The 23,667-nt window shown below is 44.5% G+C and overlaps 1 protein-coding gene across 1 annotated transcript in view; it reads left to right on the forward strand.

Annotated features, from left to right (window-relative positions):
* The first annotated feature begins 21,167 nt into the window (after positions 1-21,167).
* Positions 21,168-23,667, forward strand: part of KIF21A (kinesin family member 21A) — a 101,163-nt gene continuing 98,663 nt past the window's right edge. The window contains 1 exon segment of the mRNA XM_068400616.1: positions 21,168-21,441. Within this exon segment, the coding sequence (XP_068256717.1) occupies positions 21,398-21,441 (44 nt within the window). The 5' untranslated portion in view covers positions 21,168-21,397.

Genomic DNA, 23,667 nt, shown 5'->3' on the forward strand with positions numbered 1-23,667 from the left:
CTCTTCCTCTGATCCAGCAGGCAAATGGTGCTTCCCTCCTGCACTTTGAGGAGGTTAGGCGAGAGAGGCTTCCAGAGAAAGCAGATCTGAGACTGTCAGAGCTCACTGTCAGGCAGGTTTCCACTGCAGGGATCACTGACGTTGCACATCTATCCATGGACCAGAGAATTTGAAGGCAACAGACAGGATGAGAGGGACATGCTTGCAATCCTATTCTTCCGTGGTGAAATAAAGGGGTCAGATCTTTTGGAAAATTTTAGAGTTTTTTTCTCATTGTGCTTGTGCTTCTATTTATTCACTGAGTGTTGAGCACAGTTGCTTGCACCCCAGGCTGGCTTTCTCGAGAGGACCTGCTGGGGAAGGTCCCCAGGACAGGGGGCTGCCACACAATGATGGCAATACCTGGCTGCTGTACACACCCACGGCACCATGTTGCATTTGGCTTTGCGTATGGTTCATATTTTCAGGTTTTACTCTCTGGCTATGAAGATAGAAATATGTTTTTTTATTTTATTTTTTTTAAAAAAAAGCTGTGGCCTTCTTCCCTTTACTTGTCTCCACAGAACTGGAATTCTGGGGGAGGTGGAAATCCAGCTGTTAGGAGATTGTGATAAAAAAGGTGAAAATTTGCTTTTCTGAGAAAACAGCTTAACCCCCCGCCCCTTCCAGCTTACATGTTTGTTCTGTATTGCAAACACAGCTTCCCCAAATGCCACGATCTCCTGGCCCCAGCGAAGGAGTGGGGCCGTGGCCAGCAACAATAGCAGGGTGTCCTTCTGCAGGGCTTCTGGGCGAGGAACCGTTGCCAAGCACCCTGCCTCTCTGCTAAAGCCCCCTGCCATGGCAGAAACAACTGGGAAAGGAGGAATACGTTAGTCCTTACCTCACTGATGAGGTGAGGTTAAAGGCTGGGAGGCTGAAAGGGCAGCTGCACTTCAGAGGAGAGAAGAGCGAGCAGTGTGGCAGAGGCAAGGGAAAGGAGGGAAGCCAGGGAATGCTTTCCCTCTGGGGGCAGCAGCAACTTTCTTTTGAAGAGCATAAGCAGCACATCTTTGAAGTTTGTTTCAAGCTGAGTACATCAGAGCTCTGGGGGCGTTCACATAACAGAGATGGCTGGCAGTAGTTCCAGGGATTGTGCAAGGGCTGCCATGAAGTCAACCAAGAATGAGCCTAAGGAGCTGCTCCCCAGCTAGAGTGGAGGGGTGGGACTGCCAGCTGGGGACCCACTCCCTAACCAACCGCAAGGGTGAGGTGGAGCAGCTGAAAAACCACTCCTCCCACTGCGGAGCGACCTCATTCCCACCCCAAAAGAGCCTGTCCACAGCCAGAGGAGTTGCTGCCCACCTCTAACAAGTTGTTAGAGCCAGGCTGACTTGCAGCCCCTGGACCACGGGATGTTAGCCAGCATTGTACGGGCCAAGGATAGTTTAAATGCTGGGGTTTTAACCCATTTGTAGACCATCTTTAAACCTCTGGTCCTTATGGGACACCAGATGCCTTCAGAAACCTCTGGCCACATCCAACCATGACCACGGGCATGCCTTTCTCTCATGCTATGGTTTCTCTGCCTGGACACCAGCACTTCCAGCATCCTCCTGTCATGCTAGAAGACACTTGTCCCAGGCCACCAGCTGGGACCTTTGATAAGTGTGATGAGCATGTGGGGCACAGGGACAGACTGCAAGGGCCATCTAATGATTTGTGTGTGGCATATGTTGACACGAGTACCCACAGCAGCCAGCTCCCCGTCACCCTGAGGAGGGGGCTCTGTCCCCAGAGTAGGAGAACAGCCAAACTGTGTGGTTGTTGTGTGGGTGAGACACAAAGCAGTGTGTGAAAGCTGTTGGTGGATAGCCAACCAACTCACATGGATGTGAAATTACTCTTTATTTCCATTGTAATCAAGATTTTTGAGAGCTATCGTTACACCTCATGTGGATACAGCACCACTCAACGCTGCCAGCACTGAGTTACACCCACGTACACCTTTAGGTATGTCCCCTGGTGATTACCAAACATGTGTCCTGAATGCCATGGCAAGACTGGAATGTTCCTAAACTACTGGTTGCTGCAGCCTGGGAAATATGTGGGTAAAGTTTTATGGTGTTTGTGCCTTTTCAGCATAGTCTTCCTTCTGCATCCAGTAGACAGTGCCTTGATGTGGCTGTCAAGGCATGCCACATATATTGCACAAATAAATACGGAAAATATGTTTTCTGAGGAGCACTGCTGCACATGCCACAGCCAGCGGGACCTATGAGTTACAGAACGTGACGAAATGCTTCCCTGCCTGTTCTTACTGAGAGGTGTTTCAGTACCATTTCCCTGGCGATTCAAAACCTGTTTCTTCATGCTTCAAAACTAGGTGCTACATGCTGGGGATGACTTGTATAATCTGTTTCCAATGACAGAATTCAAACATTTCTGATACTTACATGAAGAAGAATGGAGCAAGTGTTTGCACCATCACGTTTGCTAACGCCACACCTCAAGCAGCTTTGCTTAAAAATAGTGATATTTTTGCAAAACAACAAATATTGGATTGTTGTTATGTTTGTGTTTCTTTAGGATACAGCTAATCTAAATTTTCCTATTTTCTTTGCGATATGAGTGCTGGATACTTTATTGAAAAATCCAGAAGGATTTTATTCTTGCATAATTGTGGGTGTGCAGGAGCTCAGGCTTTACGGAAAGCATCAAATCTTTGAAATTCTTGATCAAATTACTGGAACTGGAAACACTAATGTTTTATAAAACAAAAAAGAATTATCTTTATGTCATCTAAAAAAACCAAATTACTTTATATATTTACTTTTTCTTTTCTGTGCATACCTTTGAACTGAGCCAAGCCTGGAAAATTTCAGTCCTCCCAGAAAAGATTTCACAAGATTTTATTAGTAACTAAAAAGGGGGTTGTATCATAGTACATAAATTACAGTATTTGCTGTCCAAAAATCAATTTATAAAATACATTGGGTAACAGAAGATCGTTGAGCATGCGACTGGTGAAAGTAACAGAGGTTAAAGTTCAGATTAATTTGAAAGAACATAATTCACAGGTTGAAAGAAATACTACACATAGGAATTCAGTTAGAAAACATACAGGAAGGCCAGACCACTTAATTGAACATCCTATAGAAATATATGTAGTTATGCTAAAGACTGAACAGTGAATTAGATAGTGGTGGATATTAACATGCATTAGAGCGTAACTGGATTCTGGGTGTACAGACCTTAGGCATAACTCATTGATTATTCTTGTTGCCTCCCAGTTTAGGGGTTAGAGGGAAAAGGCAGCACAAAGGCTTTCATGGCAAATCCTTTCTTTCTAATGAAATGGCTGTCCCCATTGCAACCTGGCCCAGGCAAGGCAGGAATTGCCTCCTGAGTTAAAAGCCGTATTATGTCGATTCCTTTGGTTTCTACTCAACTTCAGACCAAACTTCCCATGGATCTCAAGAGGGTTTGAGGGTGAATGAGCTGCTGCACTGAATTTAATCAATATCTGAGTGGTTTAGCTTGAGTTTGAAAGACAGTTCAGAAGCTGCATGGACAGGTACTTGTAGTGGATTTATATATATATATATAGACAATTATATAAAAATTTGCCCACGGGGGAAGTTTCCTATAATCCCAGTTATTGACTACGTGGCTTGGACTTTGGTATGTGAAGGGCTTATTTATCACTGTTAATTATCACTTTGCATTGCTAAGTACAGGCCACTAGCACCACTCGACTGCTTACACAACATAGGAGCACCTTACACAAGGTCCTTACACACCGAAAGATCCTGGTCTCTTCTGAATGTCACTAGGGGTTTTGGTCTGATGGTATCTCATGGCAGGGAGTTTCACAGTTCAGTTGGACACGTTTTTCGTTTCCAGGCCTGTGTGTACGTCATGCACTTCAGCTTGAACAAAAAGGAAAGCAAGGAAGGACTTTGACCCACAGTTCATCAAGCAGTAAAACATGGTCACTGTTTTACGAGGTAAATATGCTAATTCAGAGCACAAAAACTGACTTAAGGTCTGCAATCTGAAAACCTGAACTCCACTAGTGAAAGATACTGGAGTTTAAATCAGTCTGGAAATCCTCTGTATACAGCCCCAGGCCTTCTTCATGTCCTGCCCCATCTACCACCTGAGCTAACTGCTGCATAGGTAGCAGCTTGGATTTACTGCATTTTGCTTTGTCAGCAAGGAGCACAAATAGTAACCGTAACAAGTTCTCAAACTAATTTCTAAATCACTGCTGTATCAGTCTAACCAGGAAATTGGACTGAGCAGGTCTACGCAGAAATAAGTAAATAGGAGGAGTAAGTATCAATGTGTATTCCCTATGTATTTTAGTCCTGTGCTTATAATGATAATCAGTTACCTCTTATTTTGGCTTGAGCAACAGCACTGATTTCCAGTCAGATGAGCTCACTCTACCAGCGTGCTCTGCTACTGAGCATTTCAATCAATGATTTGTTCTTCACTTTAGTTTTTGATAGCATCATCGTTTTAAAATCACCTTGTGTGTCGAAGCCTTCAGGATGCCTTCATGAAAGACTTCTGTGACAGAATAATCTAAGGACTAATCTGAAATACCGTGATGGCTCAAAATCTGCAAGATGGGTACTTTTCCCTGCCCAAATATGAAAAGAAGGATTTATTAGATGTCTGCTAAAAATGATGGACAGTGAATATCTGTATCCGCATGAATATTGTTCTAATTTGTGAACTTTAATGTATCTGTGTTTGCTATAAGGAGGGGCTATGGTTAGTTAATCCAAGAGCTACAGAGTGCACTATCAATGTTGCAGGAGGTATGATATATCACTTTTTAAAGTTTTAAACCAAGACAGTTTTCTGCACAGGCCTCCCAGACCGTGGTTTTGGAAGCTGTGCTTGGGAAACAGCACCTCTCAAGCCATTGCTCAAGCCAATGAGAACCAGCTTGTTCAAGGCGTGCCTTATACACACCCTGTTCTGCTATATAATTCATGGTAATTATATGCTCGCTGAAAACGCAGAACAAAACCATAACTAGGAACAAATAGACAGTCTGGGAAAAAAAAGATCTTTGGTCTGTAACAGTTTTTAAATAGATGCCATTTGTTTGCTCCTGCAAAACTATGCTCAAAGCACAGCTGGACTCCTGTTTCTTGCCTACAACTAGCCTCACCCTTGCTGAACTTTCCCGAGAGTGGGCATGGTGTCAGGGTGTGGGAAAAGAAAGAGGTTCCCCAGGAGAAACCTAACCCTCCCAAACTGGCATTAACACAGCTGTATTTTTTAAGAGGCAGGGGTTTGCTTCCCTAGACCCTGGCAACATCTCTGGTTTGATGTGTGGAGCGAGCAAGCAAAGGAGGCTTGAACAGCTGCCAGGCAGAGCTGAGTGGGGCCTGCTCCCTCCTTCTGCTGGTGTAGAGGGAGCCAGCACCACTCAGTTTGAAGGGTAGGGTTGGTGACTTCTGCTTCTTTTTAAAACAAAAAGCCAAGTTGCCAGACTGGGGAGGGCAGGACAGCAGGGCCTTGGTGACAGCAGGGATCTTACCCAATTCCGAGTGTCATGAACATATGGCTACACGCTCTTCGCCTTGCGTGAGGCCATTAACCTGACCTTTATGCAGTTGCCAGAGTCTCTTATTGCTCCTGGTTTAGTCACAGCGAAGTATAAATTTGCTTTGAATTGCTGGGTTTGGTTTTACTTCTCAGGAGTTTGTTTCCTAAGGAGAAAAAGCATGGACTCATAACTCTCCCAGTCAGAAGTACACAGGCTATTTAATTTAGTGTAGTTGCAATACTGTATTTTTAACAATTAGGCCCTGCTAATTAGTTAATTACACTGTCACTAATGTAGCTATGAATAGATGTTAAATTCTATTGCTGAGTGCAGTGACAAAATTAAACCCACGTGCAATGAGATAACACTCCCTACAGACTCTCCCATGCTCCCCACAGTTGTTGCTACAGAAAAGATTCAAAAACAAAGCCAGCCTTTTCCAAAGTATTTTATATCATGACATCTTTTTGATGTTATACCCCTTAAAGAGCCCCTATGACACCCACTAGCGACCCACAGTAAGCAGTGCAGCCGCAGTCATAGACGCTGGTGTTTCTTAGAATCATAGAGTCACAGAATCGTCTTGGTTGGAAAGAACCTTTAAGATCATCGAGTCCAACCATTAACCTAGCACTGCCAAGTCCACCACTAAATCACAGCCCTAAAAGCACCACATCTACTTGTCTTTTAAATACCTTCAGGGATGGCGACTCCACCACTTCCCTGGGCAGTCTGTGCCAATGCTTGACAACCCTTTTGGTGAAGAAATTTTTCCTGATATCCAACCTTGGACACATCAGGGCAGGACTGGGTCTTCAGCAATCCCCCAGCCCAGCTGTGGGTGTTCAGCTCTGCATAGCTCCTGGATAGCTGCAATATCAGCTCTTGGGAGTCCCTTTGCATGTCTTGTGTGTGTGCTTGTGGAGGGAGAGGTGCATCCCTGGGAATATGGTGCAGTGTACCAGGCTGGTGGTTCCCATGAACCAGAAACTGATGTACCCAGCTACAGGCATAAGCCCTATGTATCCTTGCTCAGAAAAATATGTATCCATGCGCTGTTGTGTTTTTACTTCAGAGCCATGGGATCTTGATTTAATGAGTGTGTCCTTCATATGAAGGGCAATGAAGCTGGTGAAGGGTCTGGAGAACGATGATGAGCAGCTGAAGGAACTGGGAGAAAAGGAGGCTCAGGGGAGACCTTATTGCTGTCTACAACTACCTGAAAGGAAGTTATATCAAAGTGGGTGTTAGTCTCTTCTCCCAGGTATCAAGTGATAGAAGGAGAGGAAACGGCCTCAAGTCACGCCAGGGGAGGTTTAGATTGGGTATCAGGAAAAATTTCTTCACCGAAAGGGTTATCAAGCATTGGAACAGGCTGCCCAGGGAAGTGGTGGAGTCACCATCCCTGCGGGTATTTAAAAGACATGTAGTTGTGGTGCTTAGGGACATGGTTTAGTGGTGGACTTGGTAGTGTTACATTAACAGTTGGACTTGATGATCTTAAAGGTGCTTTCCAACCAAAACAGTTCTATGATTCTATTATTCTATAGTACATATATATTTTCAAAAGACTGGGAGGAGAAAGCCCCTTTGCCCGCTGAGGTCCATAGGTAGTGCAGATGAGACTTTAATCCCAAGACCCAGAGAGCAGAAGCTGTACAGCAGTTCAACTCTCCACCACAAAGCGGCTGAGACCTGCCCAGTAGGATGGGGAACAAGGAACAAGGGAACAAGGGAACAAGGATTCAGATGTCCTGAATCAGGCTTTTTTGTCAGCCTTCATGTTGGTGTCCCATGGAGCCCTAGCAGGGGCTGGGCACGGTCCTGCCACATCTCTGGCAGAGGTGAGCACCAGCAGACCCCCGACTGCAGCCTTTGCAGCTACACTGATAACGGGTTGCACCCCTGTAGCTTTAGGGGAAATTAGAGCCTTGCAGTCACATGGCCTTTGAAACATCATTAATGCACACCAACCGCATATCACAAACACCGTGGCTATTTTATAAGTACCCACACTCTGTACCACCCTTATTCAGTGGCCTGTGCATATATTCACATATAGGTACTCATATAGGCAAATTCTGCTGTCTTTTCTTGGTAAAGGGCATAAATGTGTAAGAATAAATCAAGATCCTACTCACTAAAACAAACAAACCAACAGAACATTCCTATAAAGAAAAATATCCAAAACAAGTCACCTGGTATTTTAGAAAAGAAAATAATATTCCAAGTAAGAAATGATCATAAGTGGGTGGCAATAGTTGCAACAGTGAAGCTATAGATACAATATGCAGAAACAGCCGCAGCTAACCCAGAGCATTTCTTTTCAGTTGAAAAACACACTTAGTGAAGACTGCCTGATGGGGTAAAAATGTAGGACTATAAAGGACAGAAATAAAAAGCTCTATGGGCCAAACTATGTTTTGCAAATCAGAGGATGTGGAAGGAATTTGAACAGCTGAGTTTCATCACCTTCCAGTTGAAATGAGTGGTGCAATGCTGAATAATTTCAAGGGGAGAAGAAATAATTCCATTATTAGAGAAATTTAATCTAGCAATGGTAGCATGGTGTCACTGAAGATCGCCTAGGAAACTCACAAATGTAAATGGAGGAAGACATTTAAATGACACATTACTATAGACATCTATATGTAAATTAACCCATATAACCAATGCTACATGTATCTTCAAGTCTGGAGCTATTTAAATAATACATAACGATAGCTGATGCAAAACCATTCTAAGTTGATTTACCTGTTTCTTGCCTTTTGAAATTTTAATTGCATTATGGCAGAAAACTTGATGGTGTGTGACAAAGTGGAAGGGTTTGAAGACCAAAAATATGAACACTAACATAATCTGGATTGATAATCAGAAGAAAACAAAGCCAACAATAGTGGATTTTAGCCATAAATGCTGAAAAAATAATTAAGGTTACATATGATCTATCTTCATGATAATGAGGACAACTCTCATGTAAAGCAACGTTTTCTTTGGAGATCTACCTCCTAGAGATTTTAATTTAAAAAAAAACCCAAAACACAACAGGCAAATAAGCAAAAAAGCATACAGCTTTCACGTTTGTATGAAAAGCTTGAAAATTGGATGTGAATGTAGAATCAGAAGGTAAATGCAATGAATCCCCCTGGTTTTAAAAGTGCAAGCATTTGAAGTTCAGTCTTCTGGTTTCTTAAGCCTGTCCTGTAAGTGTTGATTAATTTTCACTCCAGTCAAGGCAGTGAGGCTTATCTGTGAAGCACATAACTCCACTGTGTAAGAGTAGCAGAATCTGGCCCGAATGAATCAGACAAATAACCATAATTATGTTAACTAGGTGCCTAAGGCATTACCTTAGTGTGCATGAAACTCTCTTCTGAGATGTTGAGCTCTTGCTGAACCAGCTACTCTTATCGGGAGCCAGGATGATCCTTGCTGCTAAGAATTAATTCCTCGGTGTCTGGATAAACTGTGGGAAAACACTAAAATCAAGACATCCAGAAGACAGAGCATATGGAGTCACTTCAGCACCAACAAATAGCATTTAGCACTAGGTGGTGCTCTTTTCTCTACCAAATTGCTATTCAATGGTGGTGAGAGGAATGGGCTTTTTTTCGTGACACTGTGCCCCGTTTGTTACAGTAGGACTTCACTCAAAGAACAGAAAACTCAAAAGCAAAGCTGTAAAGCAAACCAGAATACTTTCATGCATTGATTAGTCATCCCCTGTAAGCCCAGAGATATATATCAGGTCATGCACTCCTTTTCTGTGAGCACTCACTGCCGTTGCTCCTGGTCACTTTTTCCCAGTGCTATTTGCAGTGTCACAGTGGTGAGGGATTTCTTACTTCCCTGAAGAGATTCTCTCGGATCTGTACATAGGTCGCTGACATGAAATTTATTCCTGAGATCCTCTATGTTCGCTTTGCTGTTGTATTCTTCTTCTCAATCACAATCTGTGTTCCACCCTGAGTCATTCTTCATTCATTCCCTCCATAGATTTCTGTTCTTTATTTATGTGCTCTGTGACTGTTCTTTAGCCAGGGATACATATATATATAAAATGCGTTATTTTAAGTCTTTTCCCTTATATCAGTCTATCATTCATTACAGGTCTTCCTCATTCCTATTATTTTTCTACAGACAGCCTCAAATTTGTCAATGCTTTTATCAGCAGAGCTCGTAGAATCTTTGCCAAGATCTACGTTTTCCATGAAAAGCCAGACAATGAGATAATAACTTTAGTAGTCATGAAAGGATCTAGAAGAATCTCCTAATACAGAATGACTCAGTGATAACAAGTGGTAAATGAAATTCAGAGCACAAAGATAGAGGAGAAAATGGTCTTTCATTTTTCAGGGAAAAATAATATTTCATTATTACCATACAGGAAGAAGATGTTAGATGGTAGATAACAAATGTCAACTCAGTGCCTATCAAGCAGACAAACACAATCTCTTACTTGCAAAAAAGCGTCAGAAAAACAGAGAACATCCTTGTGCTAGGGTGAGAATCCACCGTGCAGCCTAATCTTGAGTGCAGCTTCCGGTTCGGTTGCCTGATCTCAGGCAAGAGGTAACAGAGCTAGAAGAGGTCCAGAGAAGGGCAGTAGAAGAGCTCAGAAGTGGTGTTAGGAGAAATCAAATGGAGTTAGAGCCTTCAGCTGGAAAAAGAGACAGCTGCAAAGTCATGGCTAGTTTGCTGTCCACTCTTCCTTTCAGTGCCACCCCTGAAATTAAGGAATATCTGTTTTCATGTACCTTTGGAGAGTAAGCCCTTTTGGTGCTATCCCAAACAATTATCAAACTCATACTGTATTAACAGAATCTTCTGTCTTCCTCTGTCTGTATTTTCCTGAGCCTCAATGAACAGTTTGTTAAAGCCAGCTCCTTTTTGTTCTTTGTAACTCCCTTCCAAGTCCACCATGCTGGTTACTGGCCCCTTTGGTGGGAGCAGCACTGAATCACAGAATCACAGAATCAATCAGGCTGGAAGAGACCTCTGGGATCATCAAGTCCAACCACTGCCCTGACACCACCATGTCAACTAGGCCATGGCACTAAGTGCCATGTCCAGTCTTTTCTTAAACACATCCAGAGATGGTGACTCCACCACCTCCCTGGGCAGCCCATTCCAATGTCTAATGACCCTTGCTGAGAAGAAATGCTTCCTAATGTCTAACCTGAACCTCCCCTGGCAAAGCTTGAGGCTATGTCCTCTTGTCCTATCGCTAGTTGCCTGGGAGAAGAGGCCGACTCCCACTTCACTACAACCTCCCTTCAGGTAGTTGTAGATTGCAATAAGGTCACCTCTGAGCCTCTTCTTCTCCAGGCTAAACAACCCCAGCTCCCTCAGCCGTTCCTCATAGGTCAGACCCTCCAGACCCTTCACCAGCTTGGTCGCCCTCCTCTGGACTTGCTCCAACACCTCAACGTCTTTCTTGAAGTGCGGGGCCCAGAACTGGACACAGTACTCAAGGTTCGGCCTCACCAGTGCTGAGTACAGAGGGACGATCACTTCCCTAGACCGGCTGGCTACACTATTCCTAATAGAGGCCAGGATGCCATTGGCCTTCTTGGCCACCTGGGCACACTGCTGGCTCATGTTTAGCCATCTGTCGATCAGCACCCCCAGGTCTCTTTCTGCTGGGCCGCTTTCTAACCACTCTCCCCCAGCCTGTAGTGTTGCATGGGGTTGTTGTGGCCAAAGTGTGAGACCCGGCACTTGGTCTTGTTGAACCCCATGCCATTGGTCTTGGCCCATCTATCTAACCTGTCCAGATCCCTCTGCAGAGCCTTCCTACCCTCCAGCAGATCGACACTCCCACCCAGCTTGGTGTCATCTGCAAATTTACTGAGGGTGCACTCAATCCCTATGTCTAGATCATCTATAAAGATATTGAACAGCACCAGCCCCAGAACTGAGCCCTGGGGAACACCGCTAGTGACCGGCCGCCAGTTGGACTTTGCCCCATTCACCACCACTCTCTGGGCTCGGCAATCCAGCCAGTTTTTAACCCATTGAAGAGTCCACCCATCCAAGCCCCGGGCAGCCAGTTTGTCTAGGAGGATGCTGTGGGAGACAGTGTCGAATGCCTTACTCAAGTCTAGATAGGCTACATCCACAGCCCTGCCCTCATCTACTAAGCGGGTCACTTTGTCATAGAAGATCAGGTTGGTCAAGCAGGACCTGCCTTTCATGAATCCATGTTGGCTGGCCCCGATGCCCTGATTGTCCTGCATGTGCCATGTAATGGCACTCAGGATGATCTGTTCCATCACCTTGCCTGGCACCGAGGTCAGGCTGACAGGCCTATAGTTCCCTGGATCATCCTTCCGGCCCTTCTTGTAGATGGGCGTTACATTTGCTAATTTCCAGTCAGCTGGAACTTCTCCAGTTAAGTCCTGCTTAGGACTTAACCCATCAGAGCACTAAGAAACACCTTGCTGGGTCAGACCAACAGCCACAAATGCTCTTGCTGCCCAGTGCCCATGATGACACTGGGGCAGTTGCATGGGTGCTGACCATGTGCCCTGATCAAGCCACAGGTTTGGAAGGCCCCAGCAGACCCTGTAAGGTCCCCCAGGCTCCCAGCACAATGTTACCTGAGACAGAGCAAGCAGATCCAGATAGCGAGGCCTGAAGAGTGACGATAGGAGATGCTGTTCGGGGACAGCACGTCTACCTTGCCTCTTCTGGTCCAGTCTCCTAAGATCACAGTAACTGGAATTGCCTGTTCCTTTTATTATCTGTTAGTAGAAGCATTGTTCACACATCTTGTCTAATCCCTTTTTATGCCTGCTAATAGCCTGCTTCCTCAACCTCCTGTGGCAATGAATTCTGGAAGTTCATTACCCGTTGTGCAAAGAAGTTCTCTTTCATTTCAGGAGCAAACTATATCTACACTCCCCATCCATAAATGCAAATTTACATAAGATTCAGCCTGTCACTGTTCTGAGTATTATCCTTTGGCCTAAGTGTTCCCAAGTGATACATACAGAATGAGCAGTATGAAAACAGCTTCAAATAAACATTAAGGAAAACAACGCTCATTTTGGTTGCATTTTTCTGGGGGAAGGTGAGGTTGTTTAGCCATGGCTGCTACCTGGACAAGTGAATGCCTCTTCTCCACCTACGTGTAGCCCAGCACATACCTGGAAGCATGTGTTTTCTCATGGGAAGGGGAGGTGAGGTTTGCAGCCTGCTGCAGAGCTTGGTGCAGCGGCCCCCGCTGCTGCACATGGTACAGCAGCGGTCCCTCTGCAAACACTGTTTGCGAACTTCTGCTTCTCACTTCTCCCAGCTTGTTACATCACTGTTTCAACTACACTTTTTTATTTCATGAGTCTGTGTGACAGTGCCAAGCCAGGCTGCACACACATAGAGAGTAAAGCAACTCGTGCCATGTTTAATTTTCAGCTGTCATCCCTTAATTTATAAATTCCATGATGCTATCAAAATAAAGACTCTCAGTTTTGTCTTGCAAGACCTATTCTTTACCCACCCAACCCTCTGTTATGCAGGTGACTCTCCACCCACTTACTTTTCCCCAAGCTCCCGTGCTGCCTGTGGCTTGTGGTCCCAGTATTGTTTAGGTAATTAGTCATGTCTTCACCCACCTTCCATCCTTATTTTTTTGTTATTACTATTTATTGTTTTTATTGTGGTAATGCCTAAGGATGCCAATTAGGAAATAAGACTTCATCGTAAAAAACTGTACAACAAGCTCCAACCCAAAGAACTCACCATCTGGGGCTTAGGCACACCATGGCTAGTGAATATGTAGACAAGTGGGAGGAAGCCTGGGAGAACACCACAGGAAGACAAGGTGTTTACACAGAGTAATCATAAAACTGGTCATGGACTAACCTCTACTAATAGTCATTAGCAGGCTTTGCAGGCAAACGGAAAATTTCCTGGCCTCGTTGGAACTGATTTCATCCGTGTATTTTACCAGAGATGGAGAACTTACAATGTATGTCATCTAGAATGTGCTAGGGTTTTGATGCTTGTTGTTTAAATATGTAAACTAATTTTTTCCTATCTTATCTAGGGCAGATTGGCAAGGCCACCCAGAGGAGGCTGCCCTGTGACTCCTAATGCTGTGCTCACCACATGCATACAGGACTCCCGTCATTCAGTACCTTCCACAAGGCTGGACCAAGAACTGAAAGCGTGCTGATGACGGGGGAAGGGTGAAGGACAGAGGAAGGATGAGGATACTATCGGTAGGGACATTATGAAAAATCCCTCATGTTGGGTAACTGTATCCTTAAGGCAAAATTTGTGTTGTGCAACTGCGACACATTCAAGTCTGAACAGCTGGTTCTGGTGAGAGGCTGCAGAAATTAATTTCCCGTGCAGCTTTTGTATTAATAATTCATCTCATTAAGGTGTGGTCTAACAGTGTTTGCACAGGCATAGGAGTCAGCCCTAATACTGGCTCTGACAACCATTTCTTCTACGGGCATCTGCAATTCCCATGTCCTCCTTGCCTCAATTTCCCCATACAAGAAAGGGGATGAGCTGTATTTGTTTTGGTTCAGATTTGTAAAACAGTTGGCCGACTACTCTGTTCCTTTGGAGATATCTCTTAGTCTTTTGCAATAGCATGAAGAAAGCATACCATTCAGACATTCTGATCTAGTAGCATTTGGGGTTTAATTCAAGGCATTAGTGAATCAGGCCCAAAGATGAGGTTTAGAAGCGCAAGTTTCTGACTCACGGGACAGAGTCCCTTGTAAAAAAGTGCAGGACCTGGCTACGCCTCAGGAGATACTTAATAACCCAAAGCCACGGTAAGGTCTAGTCCTGCTAAGACTTGAGTTATTTTTTTCTTCGTACTGTGCTAGATTTGAAAAGTGTTATCATAAATGATTAAACTAAATTACATTATTGTAAAGCTACTTTCTGATCTTTTTTTCCCCTCATCTCCATTATTTATAGTCTTCCTGTAACACCTGAAGGGACTTCCACTTGCCAAGGTGAATTTGCAAGATTTTACTGCAAAACAGCTGATCGCAACCTTCAGTTAACCATCAAATTCTTAAAACATGGTGACATAAAAGGCATGTTCACCCTTAGTGTAAATCCACTGATTTGAGTCATGAGTCTGTTAAGATCACATAGGGGAGGTTTTCCCCAGAGATGTGTTTTAGCCCTGTTCTCTTTCTTATGCTTTCTTCTACTCTGGCAGTGCTGGTTTGGTGGGTATCATCTAATGTATATGTGTACTACATGGGATATAATGCAATGTGTGTATTTATATCAAAATATTTATCCTGATATAATCAACTTAGTGCAGACAGCAATAGCACAAACTACAGCAGTCCTTAGGCCCGGAAGAAAGATAAATAAGTGTATGGGTATAAGCACATTTTTGTCATATAACACGAACACTCTGAGCTGCAAGGAGCAGAGAAAAACTGCGCTGCTTTGCTAACAGTGGTATAGTTAACACAGTACAGTTTTTGTGTGTAAAAAGTACTAGTACATAAATAAATTCTTTCTTTCTTCATCAAGTGTAGTGGTGTAGTTAGTAGCTCTATTTCCATTGAATCCTCTGCTGAGCTGCAGACATGATCCATGAATCATGTGTTTCTTTCCATTATATTTTCTCCTTTACAGTTCATTCATTTTCGGGAAGGTGGATGGAAAAAACCCATCTCCTTTCTTCTCACTTCAGAGGTGTCTGATGTTGCTTTTCCTCTTGTGCCGACCAGCTCCAGAAATGACCCTGCAGAGCCGTTGCTTGTCTTTGATTCCAGAGATCCCTCTTCCTTCTCCACCTTGTCTTTTCTGGTTTCTCTACCAACTTCTCTCTGCGGTCATCTGTACTAAACCAGCCTGTTTCCTTTCCTTATCTGGTGTTATTCTGATTATATAAACATCATCTTGCACTCCTTTCTTCTTTCTCAACTTTGAAATTACCTTCCCCCATCTCATCACGAGCCAAGAGATCATTTCCTTCAGCAGCCTGCTTTCTTTTCCACAGTTATTGGAAGCAAAGACTTCCCTGTTGTACTTTTTAGCCTGCCAGTTTAGAGTGGCTTAACACTTCTATTTCCTCATTGTTATTTAATCAAAAGTCTCAGTGAGTGATGGGAAGAAAATGGAAAGCATTTGAAATGTCTTTTATAAGCTTGACTGCTTTCCAAGACCTGCAGTTTGAAACGAGAAGCCAGTCAGAGAAGAAAATAAATACTTCTAGAAAGTCCTTAAAAATTAAGATGCAACAGTTTGTAGAAGTTTAGTTTAGTGTGTAGTAAAGATTTTTCAAAAGACAGCTATGGAAAAGCCTAAGGTTCCTGTAAGCCCAAGGCACCATACAGAAAATGCAAAGAGAAGTTTCACTTTGCCAAGTAGAAACCCGGGAGCGCTGTATATGTTAATGTTGAAGAGTTTAGTGTTCATTAGATAAAATGGAGTGGTTATTGCTGATGTGTGTTGCTGACTTATTTCCATCAGCTCATGAAACCCAGTCCCATAGGAGCCCAGTTACCCTTCCTGTGTCAGCAGATACTGGAATACAAGGAGTCATTGGGTCACATAGTTCAGAGAACTATGACATACATGGACAAGGAAAAAACTATAGAGAGAATCTGTGATCACTTAGGTGATCTTAAAGGTCTTTTCCAATAAAAAAAATTCTATGATTCTATGAGCAAAAATCTCCACATTTTTCAAACTATCATACGAACGAATGTGAAAAAAATTTTGCTCATTAGAATGTTAATATTTGCGTATAAATTTAGGCTTCATGGTGTGTCATTCCAAAATCACTGAACAAATTGTGGCTTGTATGCAGCGAAAAGGAGTTTATTTAATATATACATTCAAGAAAACTAGTTACCAATGAGATGATATACTAGCTGTTTATTGTGTGTGTGTGCATTTGATGAAACAGCATGAACTATGCAGATAATGAGATTTAATTACCTGCAGAACAAGGAGTTAATACTGTTCTTCCATAGTGCTTGAACATTTCATATTCCCCCGTCTGTATCTGAAAGAATATCTGCCTTCCAGAATGGTGGGCCTAGTGCTTAACTTGACAAAACCCATTAATTTAGCTTGAAGCTTTCTACCAGTCATGATGCAATTCTAATTGATACAGATTAATCAGAAAGTAGTGGTTTTATATATTATTGCCTGTCTCAATGAAACAGTGTCACCTCCACTACTCAGCAGAAAAAGCACTAGAGAACATCACAGCTGTATAATGAATGTCAGGCTGTTACCTGATAAGGTTTTGTACAGTGAAATCTTAAATAAAAGATCATTATCAAACCATTATAGGGTAGATCCTCATGGTTATGAATTGTCTCAGTGCCAACATCTTCTCACACTCTTCTGTTATTTCCATCAACAGTATCTCTTCTCTGAAGTAAATGATATTTTCAGCAGGTCAAAGAAATAGGTAACCCCCAAGCATGGCCCTAACTAACAAGTTGAACCTTTGATTAAACGGACTTATTTAGCACTGGTAAATTATAACAGTTAAAATATTTGAAGTGAGGGCCCTACTATTTTAAGTGGTCTTTCACTATTCTAATTAGATAATCTCAAACCCAAGTGGTAGAGGATAGGCACAGCATAGACAACTTGTCTGCAAACATTACATAGGTCAAAACACAGAGCTTTGACTCCTACATGGAGTTGTCTTAGCTCATCCAAGTTGTGCACATCTCAGTGATTTTAAGCAGCTTCTGATGCTTGAGGAACTCCATGGGCAGCTTCACCATCTGTGCAGGGTGGGGGTGTGTGTGTGTGTGTGTCAGTCAGAGCCCTCACCCTTCCAAACGCAGGTCTTTCTTTGATTGCCCCAGTGGATGAAGCTTGTGGTACTAAGTTATACGGCAGGAGAATAGAAGAGATAAAAGTGTAACAGCCATCACCTGGGACAGCTGCCAGGGAGGGATGTTCCTAGCAGTCCTCCTCTAAGCATCGAGCAGGGACCACAGCTGTAAACTCCCCTCCTCTCCCCAGCGATTCAGTTTGTACCTTCTCTGGCAACCTCTGCAACTGATCAGGGGGTGACCAGAGGTAGCCGGTATCTGTGGTGTCAGAGCCACAGGAGAGATGGGGTGCTCTACTGCAGGTCCTACCTGCAGGCATGCTGACTGTGGAGCATGAGGAGAGAGGACCTTCTGGAAAACCTCATTCGTTAGCTGTGAGATTGGACAAATCCATTAAATGTTATCATACAGCTTTATTGAGGAGTAACGGTTTTAAACTGAAAGAGGGTAGATTTAGGTTAGATATTAGGAAGAAATTCTTTACTGTCAGGGCAGTGAGACACTGGAACAGGTTGCCCGGAGAAGCTCTGGACGCCCTCTCCCTGGCAGTGTTCAAGGCCATGTTGGATGGGGCTTTGAGCAACCTGGTCTAGTGGAAGGTGTCCCTGCCCATGGCAGGGGGGTTGGAACTAGATGATCTTTAAGTCCCTTCCAACCCAAACCATTCTGTGGTTAAAGAGAAACAAGATGTTGGCAATAGTTATGTACTTAGACAATGAAAGAAAGGGAGCTATTGTGCCCTTATTTATTCAAGTTAATCCTCCAATGAGATGAATAGGATGCTGGAGAGCAGAGGTCAACCACATTATAAGAAATGAAAAGCGAGAGAATTGATTTAAGTTTCCTGGGGCAGCCAAGTTAGCAGTATAGCAGAATGCTTGTTAACATTGGAAGAGTTGGGAAAACCCAAAATAAACCCGTTTATTTTAACAAAAGTACTGTATGCTTTCTGGAAATGCGGAACATGTAGAAAAATCTGCCATTACAGAAACAGCACCTACGCCTTTGTGCTGCTTTACATCTGAATGGTAACAAATCAGGCAATTTGCATGAAACATGGCAAGAAGCTAAATGTAACTTGCTGTATCAGTTTCAGAGGAGTCTGGAACTGGAGTGAAATATTTAAGGCAGAAGATGTACATGTGATACTGTAGGGTTGAAATAACCAAAATCAGAAGAGAATAGTCTTACTATAACACCGAAACTTATGACTTCCTGCTTAATCCAAATGTGGATAACAAATCTTTTTCACTAAGGTCCCAAACCTGTAAGTACCAACCCATCTGTATACATAACATCTTGATGTTATGTATACCGGAGGAGTTCTGCCAGACTTTTTAATCTGCTAACTTCATTTTCAATGTGGAAAAGAGAGGGATGGATGTGGTGAGGTTGAGGCAAATGTCTAGGGGCACACAAGGGCCAGAAAAAAAATGGTCCTGGCAGGATCTAGAGTATGATCCTGGATCTGAGCAGCTGGGACTGAGAAAGTCGCAGGCAGCTCCTGCGGCTGCTACTCCCTGCTGGGTTTTTAGCACAGCTCACACGGCGGAGAACTGGAGGCAGTGACTTAACAGGATTCTGTATGCATGCTCAGGGTGATGTGCACGAGCTTTGCTGTACTGGGGCCTACCCAGCAAAAGATGCTGTGTGAAACAAAAGCAGATGGATACTGCCAAGGTACAAATTTGGCAGGAGTGTTGTTTGTTACATTAACCTTGTAGCTGTGTCAGCTGAAAAAATGCATTGGATACTTTTGGATAAGAAAGTATCCAAGTTACTAAAGCTATTACAGCAAAAACACAGTGACCTTTGCCTTTTCCTTCTTTGCTTAAGCTTTCTTGTTAGCTTGAATTGTAAATCTGATGCAAACAAATTATGATAACCTAATTGTGCTATAGGATGCCACTCGCCATGGATGGGCTGCAGGTATTTTTAAATAGCTCAGTACAATACAGGCAGACATACGACACAGTCGTGAGTGTTTAATCCCCACTAGCTGGAAATGCCCCGAACTAGGAGTCTTCGATCACTTCCATTTTGAGGCTGTTCCATATGAATGCTAACATAATTCACCAACAAAAGCTTTTTCTTTATTGGCTATCTTGCCCATTCTATAAAATATTACAAAAAAAGGAGAAGTAAATCTGAAGTACAGCATTAAGTAGAGGATAGTAAGCCTGGAAGCCCAGGGAAACATAGGCTTTGTTCTGCCTGTACCAGATTGCCTCGGTGACTTCTGAGTTATTTGCGTCTCCATTTTTCTGCCTTTCAGATAAATATTATCTCAGACTACCTCAGTGATATGCTACGTAGCTTAAGTCCCCCATACTTTCAAATGCTAATGGAGATTTGTATGGCGGTGCTGTGTAATTCAGAAGAAAGCGAAAGACCATCATTTTGTATAGCAACTTCCCGGCGGCCATATTCCTGAAACAAGCCAATTTCTTAATGAATAGAGAAAAACAGAAAAGGATGAGAAAATAACTATGAGAAACATGCAGAGTAACAATAATACAGTCGATTTCTTCTGAGAAGGAGGGACTTGCCTTTTGCGAGAGCTAGGGACATGGCTGGAGGCCCCATCCTGCTGGAAGACCTCACCTGCCCATCTCTGAGAGAGGCTGGGGCCTGGGAGTGAGCAACCTTCACTATCAGAAGGAAAACAACTCGAACTGCAAGGTTTTTAGCATATCATTACAAATTCAAACCCAGGCTTATTCTCATGGAAAATCTTCCTTAGGAATGTGAATTGTTTTGGGCAAAATAACCGGGCTTGTTTCCTGGCAGGGATACTATTTGCATCAAAAATTAATGTCATCCACCCACTCAGTTTCCAACTAAAAACAGGCGTTTCATTAGCAAAGTGAGAACAGCGATGCCTGGCTGAAGCAGCTGGGGCAAACCAACCTGCTGAGTACTGCCAGAAAAATGGGAGAGCTGTGAGCTCCAGCAGGCAGGAGGGTCGTGATGACCGCACAGGGCCAGGGGAGGAACGAGGAGGAATGATGAGGAACTAGGACATTGCTTTCCTGCCCAGGAGAGGGAAACAGGTGGAAGAGCGAAAAAAACAGTCCTTATGGGGGGTTAGCTCCTCTTCCGCAGCACGGAGGCCTCAAAAGCTGTGTGCAGAGCCCTTGTGTGTGGCTGTGCACATGCGTGTGCAAGAGCCGTGCATACTGACAGCACGAGTGGAGAATTGTGGGGGGATGAGCTGTGCGTGTGGAGCGCTGCGTGCAGGTGTGCAAGTGCCACGCACGTGTGCGTGCGGGGGAAGAGGCACGCGTAAGCCGGACACCACGAACGGCGTCGAGTGCGCCCATAGCTGCCAGCGCGTAGGTGCGTGTGGGGCTACACGAGAGTGCACGCGTGAGAAGAGCTGTGTGTGGAGGGTGAGCACTGCACGCGTGTACGCGAGGAGGTGAGCGTGCAAGAGGTGCGTGTGGGAAGGGCTGTGTGTGAGGTGTGTGTGTCAGAATAACAGGTGGGTGTGTGGAGAGACGGGTGTGTGGAGAGAAGCGGGGTGTGGAGAGAAGGGGGGTGTGTGCGGAGAGCCGTGTCGGCGGCCGTGAGGCCGGCTGTGAGGAGAGGCCCGTGAGCCGACCGGAGCGCTCTGCCCGCCGTGCCCGCGGCGCCAGCGGCGGCTGCCCCGGGCGGGGCCTGCTGACGCATTGCGGCTGGAGCGGGCGAGGGGCGGCCGGGGCGGGGGAGCCGGACCCCGGAGGGGCGGGCGGCTGGTGCCCCGGGCCCGTCCCTCCGCCCGCCGGCGGGCTGACTGACAGCGCTCCCCGCTCAGGGACTGGAAGGGCCGGAGCGGGGCGGGGGGTAGGAGGAGGAGCGGCGCGAACCGCCCTGCGCTGCCTCGGCTCCTACCTATTCATTCAGGCACCTAAAATGGCTGGAGAGAGGAGGTGGCGGAGCAGGAGGAGGAGGTGAGGGGGGAGCCACGGCAGTGCCCCCACCTCCTCCCCGGCGGGCCCCTCCTCAGCCCGGCGGCGCCCCGCGCTCCCGGCAAGGCTCGCGGCCGCCCCTCGCCTGCCCCCCGGGCACCATGTCGGCCGGCCAGGACGAGAGCTCGGTGCGGGTGGCGGTCAGGTAAGCGGCGGCGCCGCCCCTCCTGCGGGGGCCGGGGGGCGGGCGGCGGGGGAGAGCTCTCCCCGCCACGGGTGACCGCGGCCGGCCGTGCCCGGGTGCCCCGTGGCGTGGGCCCTCGGCGGGAGCGGGGGTGCGAGCTCCCCACCGCCGCACAGGGCCGGCAGCGAGGGACATCTTCCCCGCAGAAAGAGCGTGTCACCTCGGCGCCCGCTGAGCCTCTATTTCCTTACGGCAGTTGGAAATAGCCAAGGGAGAGGGGAAAAAAAAATATTCTGAGGTCTTTCTCAGTCATTTCTCTCTAATTTCCAGCAGTGACCCTAAAAATATTCCAACTAATTATAGCCCGGTGCTGCAAGTGCTTACTCATGGAAGTAAAGCAGCCCCTAGACTGCAGAGATGCCGTTTGCATCGCGGAGCTTTGCGAGAGTGGATCCTGGCAGACTGATATTTTTAGAAGGATAAAAGGCTTTTATCCCACGGAGGCTGTGTCTAACCTTACGTACCGGGAGGGATGGACTTCCATGAGGCTGCTCACACTAAATAGGAATAGGTATATGGGGAAGTCATAATGGGAGTGGAGCTTAAATCATTTTAAAACATCAGCTAATTCAAGTTACTCTTTTATCAGAGATAAAAATCTGTTGTTCATCAGTGAACTCTTGGCTCTTCTCATTTTTCTATGTGAAGATATAATTTTATTGTTTGAAGAACTTCCAGATTAGCCCACGGATGTCTTAATTTTCAAGATGTCTTTACATAATTCAAACATGGGGAGAAATACGTATATCTCTGCGTGTCTATATATGTATGCCAATATTTGGGTTTTAATTGTGATGCTGAATGATGATTTATTTCTTTCCTTTAAAGAAGTTTCTTTATGTTATATGCTGACACACTTGGGGTATTATGCCACAAGAAATCAGACTTTAGGGGAAGGTCTGTTTTCTACCAGTAGGTCCTTGGAACCACTACATACATCTCACCTTAGAGAATTCAAGTGTTGTACAGGAAGACAAAGAGGGTGGATCGTTTTTTCTCTGAAGGGCGTAGGAATAAGTGATGTTACTGCACACTGTTGTTGGTACGTGCGTGTGGGGGGAACAGTTCAATAACATTTTCATAAACAGAGAAACACTGCCCCTGCATGATAACATGGGGTGTCTGCTGCAGTTGTTCATTAAAGCCTGCTTGCCGATGGCAGTAGCATTTTCTGTGGGGAGAGATGCTTTTGTGAGTGGTGTTATCTGTTGAAGCATTTTTCACATAAAGTACAGGGAGGTATTATTCCAAAGCGTAATTAGGCTGTATTTTCAAAAAGGAAAATATGAGATAGGTGTGATCCTAAAAACGGGGCGTGTTACAGGTTTACAGACTGCTCTGTCATTTGAAGAAAATATTAAATGCATTCTGAGCCAAAAAAAATAGTGATGTAGAAGTTCATTTACAAATACAGAGGTTTGTTGCAGCTAGGACTTAAATAAAACCTACTGGTGCAAATATGTTTATAGTTGTAGGTGTGTGAGAAATAGATTAGAAATAATATACGGCAAAGTAGTTCACTGTTTGTAAAAGTGAATTAAAATCACCCAGCTGTAGCTCTTGAAAGCAAACCCCTCATGTTACAAGGCATATTTCTGTACTATAATCTTCTAACTAGCATCTTATGTCTGAGTGCAGTTCACTAGTAATGAAGAATTGCGTCTTTCCTCCTGTCTGCTTTCTTCCTTTTGATAGTTTAACTATTCATGTACAAGATTTCTCCCTCTCTGCTTAGCAATCATGAACAAAAGCATGCACAATTTTTTTTTTCCACCAGTAGCTCTTTGTCGATGGCTTTCTATTATTTCTGCTTGTGTTATTTTGCACAGTCCTATAATTCAACTGGTCTTGCAGCTCACTGTGTATCAGCACCATGCTGTACCGTGCATTATGAATATTACATTCTGTTTCCTTATTGGGTTTGTTCTTTTTGGGAACTTGAGCTTAGTTCAATGACCATCTCCACTGTTGTGATGAATTAGTCGTTGTTTCTGTATGTATGTTTCCTGAACAAGGCTTGCTCTACAGCAGGACCAGCTTTTAGTTTGCAACCCCCCCGTAGTAACCGAAGAAAGATACTGCAAAGGCATATTGTGCTGAACTTACTGTAAAGCTGAATTTGCTTAAACTTTAGACGTAGCGTATAGAATAGACATCACTGAAATTGTTTAGTAAATTGTTTTTCCA

Source organism: Nyctibius grandis, chromosome 5, assembly GCF_013368605.1.
Source record: "Nyctibius grandis isolate bNycGra1 chromosome 5, bNycGra1.pri, whole genome shotgun sequence".
In the NCBI taxonomy this organism is placed as follows: domain Eukaryota; kingdom Metazoa; phylum Chordata; class Aves; order Nyctibiiformes; family Nyctibiidae; genus Nyctibius; species Nyctibius grandis.